We start from the raw sequence: 12,896 nt of genomic DNA, 5'->3' as shown, positions 1-12,896 counted from the left end.
CCCCCACTGGAGTGTACCTTGTTCCTTTGCAATCTCTTAGTCTCTCCCACTCCTGATCTATCTGCCTTTCTGTTTAGGTTCATGTTTATCGTACCCCTCAGAAAGGTGATTCCTTTTTCAGATTTCCTCTTTCCGTTGCTGTCTTATCCGTGCACTGAATAATTTCTAAAGTTACACACATTTCTGTGAACTTGCAAATTATCCAAAGCCATGATAAATGTTTAAGGTGACGATACTGCAAGTATTCATATTTGAACAGGAAAGAATGGCCTGCATTTCCATAGCACCTTTCAACCGCAGGATGTCCAAAAGTACTTTGCAGCCAAGGAAATACTTTTGAAGGATTACTGCTGTAATATATGAACTTTTAGAAAGTTAAGTTGTGTGTCTTTCTTAATTGTTTGTAAAGTTTCTTCATGTTCAACCGAGTAAAGAGTGGCTGGTTTAGCTCAGTGGGCTAGACAGCTGGTTTGTAATGCAGAACAAGGTCAGCAACGTGGGTTCAATTCCCGTACCAGCTTATCCGAACAGACACCGGAGTGGTGACTATGGGCTTTTCACAATAACTTAATACTTGTGACAATAAAAGATTATTATTACAAGGAACTTTACCTTAGTAAAGATTATTGGTCTTGATGATGGGATATTTAAGTTTCGCTGTCTGCTCTATTGATGTGTCAAAACTGAACTCAACAAAGCCAATTTATTTATTAATTATTTCTGAAGTTGCCAAGATCAGAGCCCCATTTTCCCTGTCTTAGCTAGTGATAAGTGAACAATTCAAACCTTTTCCAATTTAGATATTCCAGTCGCCAAGCTTTTCCACTACATATTCCAGTCACAGGATGATTCCTCACATAATGGGGGCGATTCTCCGAGCCCCGTGCCGGGCCCGAGAATCGCCGCAAACGCGCCACGTCATTCTCCAAGGTGCGGAGAATCAGCGCCATTTGCGCCGGCAGGTTTGGCGCAGCGCTGGCCGCGGGCCGCTGGAATCGGCGGGGCCGCCGATTCTCCGGCCCAAATGGGCCGAGCGGCCGTGCCGGTACAACAGAGTCCCGCCGGCGCCGTTCACCCCTGGTCGCTGCCGGCGGGAACTCTGCGGGAACGGTTGGGGGACGGCTTGGGGGGGGGGTATAGAATCATAGAAGTTTACAGCATGGGTAGGGGGGCTCCATCACCGGGGGGGCCTCCGATGGGTTCGGGCCCGCTATCGGGGCCCACCAATCGGCGGGCCGGCCTTTCCTCCCTGGGCCTACTTTCTGGCGCGGCTGGCCCCTGAACACCGACTCCATCTTGAGTCGGGGCCGGCGCGCTAAAGAAGTCCACCGCGCATGTGCAGAATGGCGTGGCCCAACTGCGCATGCACGAATTGGCGTGGCGCCCATTTGGCACCAGGAAAGGAGGCTGGAGTGGTGTGAACCGCTCCAGCACTGTGCTGGCCCCCTGTGGGGGCCAGAATCATACGTAACCGGGCCCGGTTTGCGCCGTCAGTGACGGCGCAAACTCTTGGGCCCAATATTGGAGAATCGCCCCCAGAACTCCAATTCAGAGATGGGCAACCTAGGCTAGTGAGTGGTCCTCCTTCATCTCAGTGGGCCGTAAGATTGAAATCAGGCTCGTTCACTAACCATGACCCTTGAATAAGATTAAATACATTTAATACATACTGAATATTTCATTAGTTATAGAAAATGCTGAATCGTTCATATAGTAATAGAACCAAAATAAACACGGTAGCACAGTGGTTGTCATAGTTGCTTCACAGCTGCAAGGTCCCAGGTTGGATTCCCGGCTTGGGTCACTGTTTGTGCAAAATCATGCTCTTATTTTGTGATTATATCGAACAGAATAAGTGCATTATTTTATTCCGTTCTGAGTGAATTAGATTTTATTTACCTGACAGATTTGCTTTTGACATTCCCTTGTTAACATTTGTCTTTTCCAGCTCTTAATATCAGCGACCCCTCCTTCAGGAGCAATGAATCTTCCTGGATGGCATTTGGTTCTTTTAATGTCCGCCACAAGACTCACATCAGGTTGCAGTTCCTTCCTCGGTCACCAGATGGCATCTTGTTCTACACTGCACAGCATCTCAGCCCTCGGTCAGGTAAGCCCAGTCCTTCAGTGTTAACCCACGTGTGTGCCAGTATTTAATGGTATCTAATAATAAAGTCTTCAAACTAATGTGCTTCCAGAGGCAGCAAAATCCTGCCACTGTTTGTCACAGAGTTGCTTTCAGGCAGATAATGAAAATACCTTTCCCATGCATTGTTGCTTGTTTCTGTTTTTCTTTGTTTGTGTTACTCCTATTCAAACTAATGAATCAGATTTGGGAACAGGGGGAGTCCATTGGGCCTCTTGAACCTGATCTGCCATCATGGTCAATTTTTATCTATATCGGTCCACTTGGTTCCTTAAGTCTTAATTCCCTTACCTAAAAAAAACTATCTCAATTTTGACATTTTCAATTGACTCCCAGACTCGACATGTTTTTGGGAGGAAAGAGTTCTAGATTTCCACTCTCCATTGTGTGAGGGCGTGCTTCCTGACATCATCCCTGAATGGTTCTGCTCTCATCTTCAGGTTATGTCGCCTTGATCTGGACTGTCCCCCATTAGATGAAATAGCTTCTCTTCATCTATCCTACCAAATACAAGCATGTAACCTGGTCTTTATAATGTAACCCTTTTAGCTCCAGTATTGCCCTTGTGAATCTACTTGGCGACAGTATACCCCTTCTGAGGTGTGATGCTCAGAACAGTCAAGAATATATCCACGTTCCCAATTCATTATTAAGATTGGAGCAGAATCCCTAAAATCTGCATACTCTCGACAATGCAATTAATTGACTTCATTTGTTCTGCAAGGTGGAGTGTGTGGTAATGTTAGTTCTATGGGCGCTCCAGATCCTCTTCTATGACATCTTCACTCAGACTAGTGTTGCCAACCCTCCAGAATTCCCAGGAGTCTCCAGGAATTGAAGATTGATTTCCAGGACACTGACTCGCATTAAACCAGTGGGATAAAAATCAGAGAAACAATAAAAGGATTTTTTTTAAAATAAATTATTTGTACACTTTTGCTTACCTGTTATAAAAATCCGAGATATCAGCCGTTTCATTGGCAGTCAAGAAGGATCCATTAAGAGAATGAACAGTCTGTTCACTTTCTGAGTGGTCGGGGAGGACGACAGTCGGACACGATTGTTGTGTTTGGTCCTTTGTACTTTACGAATGAATTCAACAAACACTTCGGCTTGTCCAGACCAGAATCTTTCATTGAGACTTGTGTGGTAAGATAGCAATCTGATACAGAGCACATTATCATGGAGTCTGCTAACTACTCCTCTGGAACTTGCACCCAGCACTGACCATTCACAAGCATATCTTATTACCTTCTGAAGATGGCCATATATGTCTCCCTTTATATCAGAGTCACAGGTCATATGATCTTAGTCTGGAGACCGCTTGGTGTTTCTGCACTGCCATCTGCTGGTTGGTGGTCGCACACCTTCCAACTATGATGTAGCCCATAGGCATATCACCACAGCGATCAAGGATGGCCAATTGTGGGAGAGTGGGGGTGGGATGATTGGAGGCGGGAAGATCATGTGGTGATATCTTCAGGAATATGAACAATCAGAGTTGGCAATCCAAACTCTTTTTCACTACACATTCACACACACTAACTCACATGCTCACAATCACAAACTCACTCACTCACATACACAAAGACATACATAGAAAATAGAAGCAGGAGGAGGCCATTCGGCCCTTCAAGCCTGCTTTGCAATTCATTATGATCCTGGCTGATCGTCAAGTTCAATACCCTCACTTCCAGTTGCGGCGATGCGGAGCTAAGCCGCACGTTTCGGCAGCTCCCGCGATAACGGACTTTCGGGCTCCCCAGGGGAGCCCCAACGGAACTTTTTTGAATTGATCCCGTGTGGGAAGGTGCAATAAGGTCCCCCTTTACGATATATGGCCGAGATTAGCGGTGGAGCGGCGAGAAAAGAGGTTCTGGAGCAGCGACAAAAACGAGGGGGAAAAAGAAAGATGGCGGAGGGCGGAGAGCGAGCAGCATGGAGGCCGGACCAGCAGGAGTTCCTTAAGCGCTGTGTGGAGGAGCTGAAAAAGGAGGTGCTGGCGCCAATGCTGTTGCCGATCGAGGGGCTGAAGGAGACCCAGAAGACCCAGGCGGTGGAGCTTCGTGAGGTGAAAGATAAAATGAATGATAACGAGGACGAGATCCTGTGCCTGGCGGTAAAAGTGGAGGCGCATGAGGCGGTGCACAGGAGGTGGGCCAAGAGAATTGAGATCCTGGAGAACAGGTCGAGGAGGAAGAACCTCCAGATTCTGGGTCTTCCCGAAGGAGTAGAGGGAGCTGATGCCCGGGCGTATGTGAGTACGATGCTCCATTCGCTGATGGGAGCGGAGGCCTCTCCGACCCCCCTGGAGCTGGAAAGGGCTCATCGGCTCCTGGCGAGGAGACCCAAGGCTGATGAGCCGCCAAGGGCGATAGTGGCAAGGTTCCATCGCTTCGCGGACAAAGAAAGTGTGCTGAGATGGGCCAAGAAGGTGCGGAGCAGTAGATGGGAGAACGCGGTGATCCGAGTTTACCAGGATTGGAGCGCAGAGGTGGCAAGGAGGAACAAAGAACAAAGAACAAAGAAATGTACAGCACAGGAACAGGCCCTTCGGCCCTCCAAGCCCGTGCCGACCATACTGCCCGACTAAACTACAATCTTCTACACTTCCTGGGTCCGTATCCTTCTATTCCCATCCTATTCATATATTTGTCAAGATGCCCCTTAAATGTCCCTATCGTCCCTGCTTCCACTACCTCCTCCGGTAGTGAGTTCCAGGCACCCACTACCCTCTGCGTAAAAAACTTGCCTCGTACATCTACTCTAAACCTTGCCCCTCTCACCTTAAACCTATGCCCCCTAGTAATTGACCCCTCTACCCTGGGGAAAAGCCTCTGACTATCCACTCTGTCTATACCCCTCATAATTTTGTATACCTCTATCAGGTCGCCCCTCAACCTCCTTCGTTCCAGTGAGAACAAACCGAGTTTATTCAATCGCTCCTCATAGCTTATGCCCTCCATACCAGGCAACATTCTGGTAAATCTCTTCTGCACCCTCTCTAAAGCCTCCACATCCTTCTGGTAGTGTGGCGACCAGAATTGAACACTATACTCCAAGTGTGGCCTAACTAAGGTTCTATACAGCTGCAACATGACTTGCCAATTCTTATACTCAATGCCCCGGCCAATGAAGGCAAACATGCCGTATGCCTTCTTGACTACCTTCTCCACCTGTGTTGCCCCTTTCAATGACCTGTGGACCTGTACTCCTAGATCTCTTTGACTTTCAATACTCTTGAAGGTTCTACCATTCACTGTATATTCCCTACCTGCATTAGCCCTTCCAAAATGCATTACCTCACATTTGTCCGGATTAAACTCCATCTGCCATCTCTCCGCCCAAGTCTCCAGACAATCTAAATCCTGCTGTATCCTCAGACAGTCCTCATCGCTATCCGCAATTCCACCAACCTTTGTGTCGTCTGCAAACTTACTAATCAGACCAGTTACATTTTCCTCCAAATCATTTATATATACTACAAAGAGCAAAGGTCCCAGCACTGATCCCTGTGGAACACCACTGGTCACAGCCCTCCAATTAGAAAAGCATCCCTCCATTGCTACCCTCTGCCTTCTATGGCCTAGCCAGTTCTGTATCCACCTTGCCAGTTCACCCCTGATCCCGTGTGACTTCACCTTTTGTACTAGTCTACCATGAGGGACCTTGTCAAAGGCCTTACTGAAGTCCATATAGACAACATCTACTGCCCTACCTGCATCAATCATCTTAGTGACCTCCTCGAAAAACTCTATCAAGTTAGTGAGACACGACTTCCCCTTCACAAAACCGTGCTGCCTGTCACTAATACGTCCATTTGCTTCCAAATGGGAGTAGATCCAGAGAGCTGGCTTCAACCGGGCCAAGGCGGTGCTGCATAAAAAAAGAGTCAGGTTCGGCATGCTGCAGCCGGCGCGACTGTGGGTCACTTATCAGGACCGACACCATTATTTTGAAACGCCAAAAGAGACTTGGACCTTTATCCAGACGGAAAAACTGGACTCGAACTGAGGGGATGTGGTTGTGGGGGGAGATGTTGGTTGTATATGGGGTTCTAAATATGTGTAAAAAATATTTCATGGGTGGGATGATGGATGGGGATGTGGGTAGAGTTCTGGTTAAAATTCCCTTTTTCCTTTTCTGTAGACAAGGTGATGATGATGGGGAATGTGGGCGTCGGTGCTGGAGGGAGGTGAGACTCGGGGATGAGGGAACTGGGATAATAGCCGCAACAGGAGCTGCGCCTCAGGGGGCGGGGCTGGTTTAGGAAAGCGCGGGCTTTTTCCCGCGCCAAAAGGGGGGGCGATGGAGGAAGGTAAGGAGGAGAGACTCCCACACGGGGGAGATCAACGAGAAGGCGGGGAAAGCCTGGGTCAGCAGAAGTCAGCTGACTCACGGAAGTAATATGGGGGGAGCAAAAGAGCAAAAGAGCTAGATGTGGATCTAGCGGGTGGGGGGGGGGGGAGTGGGGGGGATTCTAGGGTTGCTGCTGCACTGTCCGAGGGGGAACTGAAAATGGAAGAGGTGGTCGGGGTGGGGGTTCCCCGCCTGGGGGATTGGAGGGTGCGGGAGGCGCGAGCACGGGACTGGCCCAAGATAGGGGGGGTGGGAGGGACCCCAATCCGGCTGATCACGTGGAATGTGAGAGGCCTAAATGGGCCGGTTAAGAGGGCCCGAGTGTTCGCGCACCTAAAGGGACTGAAGGCAGACGTGGTCATGCTTCAGGAGACACATCTGAAGGTGGCAGATCAGGTCAGGTTAAGGAAGGGATGGGTGGGACAGGCGTTCCATTCGGGGCTGGATGCGAAGAGTAGAGGGGTGGCAATACTGGTGGGAAAACGGGTGTCGTTTGAGGCCAAGAACATAGTAGCGGACGATACGTGATGGTGAGTGGTAGGTTGCAGGGGACAGAGGTGGTACTGGTGAATGTAAATGCCCCTAACTGGGACGATGCTGGATTCATGAAACGGGTGTTGGGGCGTATTCCAGACCTGGAGATAGGGAGTTTGATAATGGGTGGGGATTTTAACACAGTGCTGGACCCAGCATTAGATCGCTCCAGATCTAGGACGGGGAAGAGGCCGGCTGCGGCCAAGGTGATTAGGGGGTTTATGGACCAGATGGGGGGAGTAGATCCGTGGAGATTTGCCAGGCCTTTGACCAGAGAATTTTCTTTTTTCTCCCACGTACATAAGGCCTACTCCCGGATAGATTTTTTTGTTCTGGGCAGGGCATTGATCCCGAAAGTGGAGGGAACGGAGTATTCGGCCATAGCCATTTCAGACCATGCCCCGCATTGGGTGGAGCTAGAGCTGGGGGAGGAGAGGGACCAACGCCCGCTGTGGAGGTTGGATGTGGGACTGCTGGCAGACGAGGAAGTGTGCGGGAGTGTATTGAAAGGTATCTGGAGGCCAACGACAACGGGGAGGTGCAGGTAGGAGTAGTATGGGAGGCACTGAAGGCGGTGGTCAGGGGAGAGTTAATCTCCATCAGGGCTCATAGGGTGAGGAGAGAGGGCAGGGAAAGGGAGAGGTTAGTGGGGGAGATTTTAAGGGTGGACAGGAGCTATGCAGAGGCTCCTGATGAGGGACTACTCAGGGAGAGACGAAGTCTCCAGACGGAGTTCGACCTGTTGACCACAGGGAAGGCAGAGGCACAGTGGAGGAAGGCACAGGGGGCGATATATGAATAGGGGAAAAGCCGGATGCTGGCACATCAGCTCCATAAGAGGATGGCAGCGAGGGAAATAGGCGGAGTCAAAGATGGCAGGGGAACTACGGTGCGGAGTGCGGGGAAAGTGAATGAGGCTTTTAAGGCCTTTTACGAGGAGCTGTATAGGTCCCAGCCTCCAGGGGGGAAGAGGGGATGCGGCGATTCTTGGACCAATTAAGGTTCCCAAGGGTGGTGGTGGCTGGTTTGGGGGCGCCAATTGGGGTGGAGGAGCTGGTTAAAGGACTGGGGAGCATGCAGGCAGGGAAGGCCCCGGGGCCGGATGGGTTCCCGGTGGAGTTTTATAGGAAGTATGTAGACCTGTTAGCCCCGTTGCTGGTAAGGACCTTCAATGAAGCAAGGGAGGGGGGGACCCTGCCCCCGACAATGTCGGAGGCGACGATCTCTTTGATCTTGAAGCGGGATAAGGACCCACTGCAATGTGGGTCGTATAGACCAATCTTGCTCCTTAATGTAGATGCTAAGTTGCTGGCAAAAATTTTGGCCACGAGGATTGAGGACTGTGTCCCGGGGGTGATTCACGAGGACCAGACGGGATTCGTAAAGGGTAGGCAGTTAAATACTAATGTGCGAAGGCTCCTAAATGTGAAAATGATGCCATCGGTGGAGGGAGAAGCGGAGATAGTGACAGCCATGGACGCGGAGAAGGCCTTTGATCGGGTAGAGTGGGAGTATCTCTGGGAACTGTTGAGGAGGTTTGGGTTCGGGGGAGGGTTTATTAGTTGGGTTAAGCTCCTGTATAAAGCCCCGGTGGCGAGTTTGGTCACGAACCGGCGGAGGTCGGAGTATTTCCGGCTGTATCGAGGGACGAGGCAGGGGTGCCCCCTGTCCCCTCTGCTGTTCGCATTAGCAATTGAACCTTTGGCCATGGCGTTAAGGGAGTCGGGGAAATGGAAGGGCGTGGTTCGAGGGGGAGAGGAACATCGAGTGTCACTGTATGCAGACGACCTGTTGCTTGTATGTGACGTATCCAGTGGAGGGGATGGTTGAGGTAATGCAGATCCTACGGGAGTTTGGAGACTTTTCGGGCTATAAGCTCAATGTGGGAAAGAGTGAGCTCTTTGTGATCCATCCGGGGGACCAGGGAAGAGGGATAGACGACCTACCGTTGAGGAGGGCGGAAAGGAGCTTTTGATATTTGGGGATTCAGGTAGCTAGGAGCTGGGGGGCACTGCACAAACTTAACTTGACGCGGTTGGTGGAACAGATGGAGGAGGATTTTAAAAGGTGAGAAATGTTGCCACTCTCGCTGGCGGGTAGGGTACAGTCGGTTAAAATGGTGGTCCTCCCGAGGTTTCTTTTTGTATTCCAATGCCTCCCAATTGTGATTACTAAGGCCTTCTTTAAGAGTGTAAGCAGGAGCATTATGGGATTTGTGTGGGCGAGCAAGACTCCGCGGGTAAGGAGGGGGTTCTTGGAGCGTAGCAGAGATAGAGGAGGGTTGGCGTTGCCAAATTTGGGTGGTTACTATTCGGCAGCCAACATGGCAATGATCCGTAAGTGGGTGATGGAGGGAGAGGGGGCGGCGTGGAAGAGGTTGGAGATTGCGTCCTGCAAAGGAACGAGCCTGGGGGCGCTGGTGACGGCACCGCTGCCGCTCTCGCCGACAAGGTACACCACGAGCCCGGTGGTGGCGGCAACGCTAAAGATCTGGGGGCAGTGGAGACGGCACAGGGGTGCGACGGGAGCCTCGGTGTGGACCCCGATCAGAGACAATCATCGGTTTGTCCCAGGAAGCATGGAAGGAAGGAAGGGGGGGTTTCAGAGCTGGCATCAGGCTGGGATTAGAAGAATGGGGGACCTGTTCATTGACTGGACGTTTGCGAGCTTTGGGGCGCTGGAGGAGAAGTTTGGGCTACCCCCGGGAAACGCTTTCAGGTACATGCAAGTGAGAGCGTTTGCAAGGCGCCAGGTGAGGGAATTTCCGCTACTCCCGGCACAGGGGATTCAAGATAGGGTGATTTTGGGCGTATGGGTCGGAGAGGGCAAGGTGTCGGCGATATACCAGGAGATGAAAGAAGAGGGGGAGGCTTTGGTAGAGGAGCTGAAGGGTAAATGGGAAGAGGAGTTGGGGGAGGAGATTGAGGAGGGGCTATGGGCTGATGCCCTAAGTAAGGTTAATTCCTCTTCCTCGTGTGCCAGGCTTAGCCTGATACAATTTAAGGTGGTTCATAGAGATCATATGACGGGGGCGAGTAGGTTCTTTGGGGTGGAGAACAGATGTGGGAGGTGCTCAGGAAGTCCGGCGAACCATGTCCATATGTTTTGGTCATGCCCGGCACTGGAGGGGTTCTGGAGGGGAGTTGTGGGAACAGTATCTAAGGTGGGGAAAGTCCAGGTCAAGCCAAGCTGGGGGCTAGCACTATTTGGAGTAGTGGACGAGCCGGGAGTGCAGGAGGCGAAAGAGGCCGGCATTCTGGCCTTTGCGTCCCTAGTAGCCCGGCGAAGGATCTTGCTAATGTGGAAGGAGGCGAAACCCCCCAGCGTGGTGGCCTGGATAAATGATATGGCAGGGTTTATCAAGTTGGAGAGGATAAAGTTTGCCTTGAGAGGGTCTGCGCAGGGGTTCTACAGGCGGTGGCAACCGTTCCTAGACCACCTTGCGGAGCGTTAGATGAAGGTCGGACAGTAGCAACAGCAACCCATGGGGGGGGGGGGGGACATCGTTCAGGGGGAGGGGGGTTTCTCTGGGGGGCATTTGAGCAAGAAAACACATGAATGATCCGGAAAATGGCATGTACGGGAAGAATCCAATGTACAAAGTTCTGTATCTTATTGACTTGCCATGTTCCTGTCTTGCCACGCGAGTTCTTTTTCTTTTCTTTGTTACGGGGGGGGGGGGGGGGGGGGGGGGGGGGGGTTGTTTGTAAGGTGGAAAATATTGTTGAAAAATTCTTAATAAAAACATATTTTTTTAAAAAAAGTTCAATACCCTGATCCCACCTTCCCCCCATACCGCTTGATCCTTTTAGCCCCAAGAGAGCTATATCTAATTACTATTTGAAATTACACAACATTTTGTTCTCAACTCCTTTCTGTGGTAGTGAATTCCACAGATTCACCGCTCTCTGGGTGAAGAAATTTCTCCTCACACACACACAGGGCAAGCTTTACAATTGGGGGAAGGGTAAATACGATGTTGTCAGACAAGAATTGAAGTGCATAAGTTGGGAACATAGGCTGTCAGGGAAGGACACAAGTGAAATGTGGAACTTGTTCAAGGAACAGGTACTACGTGTCCTTGATATGTATGTCCCTGTCAGGCAGGGAAGAGATGGTCGAGTGAGGGAAACATGGTTGTCTTGTTAAGAGGAAGAAGGAGACTTATGTAAGGCTGAGGAAACAAGGTTCAGACAGGGCGATGGAGGGATACAAGATAGCCAGGAGGGAACTGAAGAAAGGAAAGCTAAGAGAGAGCATGAACAATCTTTGGCGGGTAGGATCAAGGAAAACCCCAAGGCCTTTTACACATATGTGAGAAATATGAGAATGACTAGAGCGAGGGTAGGTCCGATCAAAGATAGTAGCGGGAGATTGTGTATTGAGTCTGAAGAGATAGGAGAGGTCTTGAACGAGTACTTTTCTTCTGTATTTACAAATGAGAGGGGCCATATTGTTGGAGAGGACAGTGTGAAACAGACTGGTAAGCTCGAGGAAATACTTGTTAGGAAGGAAGATGTGTTGGGCATTTTGAAAAACTTGAGGATAGACAAATCCCCCGGGCCTGACGGGATATATCCAAGGATTCTATGGGAAGCAAGATATGAAATTGCAGAGCCATTGGCAATGATCTTTTCGTCCTCACTGCCAACAGGGGTGGTACCAGGGGATTGGAGAGTGGCGAATGTCGTGCCCCTGTTCAAAAAAGGGACTAGGGATAACCCTGGGAGTTACAGGCCAGTTAGTATTACTTCGGTGGTAGAGTAATGGAAAGGGTACTGAAGGATAGGATTTCTGAGCATCAGGAAAGACACTGCTTGATTAGGAATAGGCAGCACGGATTTGTGAAGGGTAGGTCTTGCCTTACAAGTCTTATTGAATTCTTTGAGGAGGTGACCAAGCATGTGATGAAGGTAAAGCAGTGGATATAGTGTACATGGATTTTAGTAAGGCATTTGATAAAGTTCCCCATGGTAGGCTTATGCAGAAAGTAAGGAGGCATGGGATAGTGGGAAATTTGGCCAGTTGGATAACGAACTGGCTAACCGATAGAAGTCAGAGAGTGGTGGCGGATGGCAAATATTCAGCCTGGATCCCAGTTACCAGTGGCGTACCGCAGGGATCAGTTCTGGGTCCTCTGCTGTTTGTGATTTTCATTAATGACTTGGATGAGGGAGTTGAAGGGTGGGTTAGTAAATTTGCAGACGATACGAAGATTGGTGGAGTTATGGATAGTGAGGAGGGCTGTTGTCGGCTGCAAAGAGACATAGATAGGATGCAGAGCTGGGCTGAGAAGTGGCAGATGGAGTTTAACCCTGAAAAGTGTGAGGTTGTCCATTTTTGAAGGACAAATATGAATGCGGAATACAGGGTTAATGGTAGAGTTCTTGGCAATGTGGAGGAGCAGAGAGATCTTGGGGTCTATGTTCATACATCTTTGAAAGTTGCGACTCAAGTGGATAGAGCTGTGAAGAAGGCCTATGGTGTGCTAGCGTTCATTAGCAGAGGGATTGAATTTAAGGGCCGTGAGGTGATGATGCAGCTGTACAAAACTTTGGTAAGGCCACATTTGGAGTACTGTGTACAGTTCTGGTCACCTCATTTTAGGAAGGATGTGGAAGCTTTGGAAAAGGTGCAAAGGAGATTTACCAGGATGTTGCCTGGAATGGAGAGTAGGTCTTACGAGGAAAGGTTGACGGTGCTAGGCCTTTTCTCATTAGAACGGAGAAGGATGAGGGGTGACTTGATAGAGGTTTATAAGATGATCAGGGGAATAGATAGAGTAGACAGTCAGAGACTTTTTCCCCGGGTGGAACAAACCATTACAAGGGGACATAAATTTAAGGTGAATGGTGGA

General features: G+C 50.0%; 1 protein-coding gene across 1 annotated transcript in view; it reads left to right on the top strand.

The window, feature by feature from the left end:
- LOC140410345 (protein eyes shut homolog) overlaps positions 1-12,896 on the top strand; it is a 269,054-nt gene that overhangs the window by 243,583 nt on the left and 12,575 nt on the right. Inside the window, exon 8 of the mRNA XM_072498353.1 lies at positions 1,949-2,110. Within this exon, the coding sequence (XP_072354454.1) occupies positions 1,949-2,110 (162 nt within the window). The remainder of the gene's footprint in view (positions 1-1,948; positions 2,111-12,896) is intronic.

This window comes from Scyliorhinus torazame, chromosome 4, assembly GCF_047496885.1.
Source record: "Scyliorhinus torazame isolate Kashiwa2021f chromosome 4, sScyTor2.1, whole genome shotgun sequence".
Lineage (NCBI taxonomy): Eukaryota > Metazoa > Chordata > Chondrichthyes > Carcharhiniformes > Scyliorhinidae > Scyliorhinus > Scyliorhinus torazame.
The sequence above is the reverse complement of the archived record's forward strand: the minus strand, read 5'-3'. Positions and strand labels throughout refer to the sequence as shown.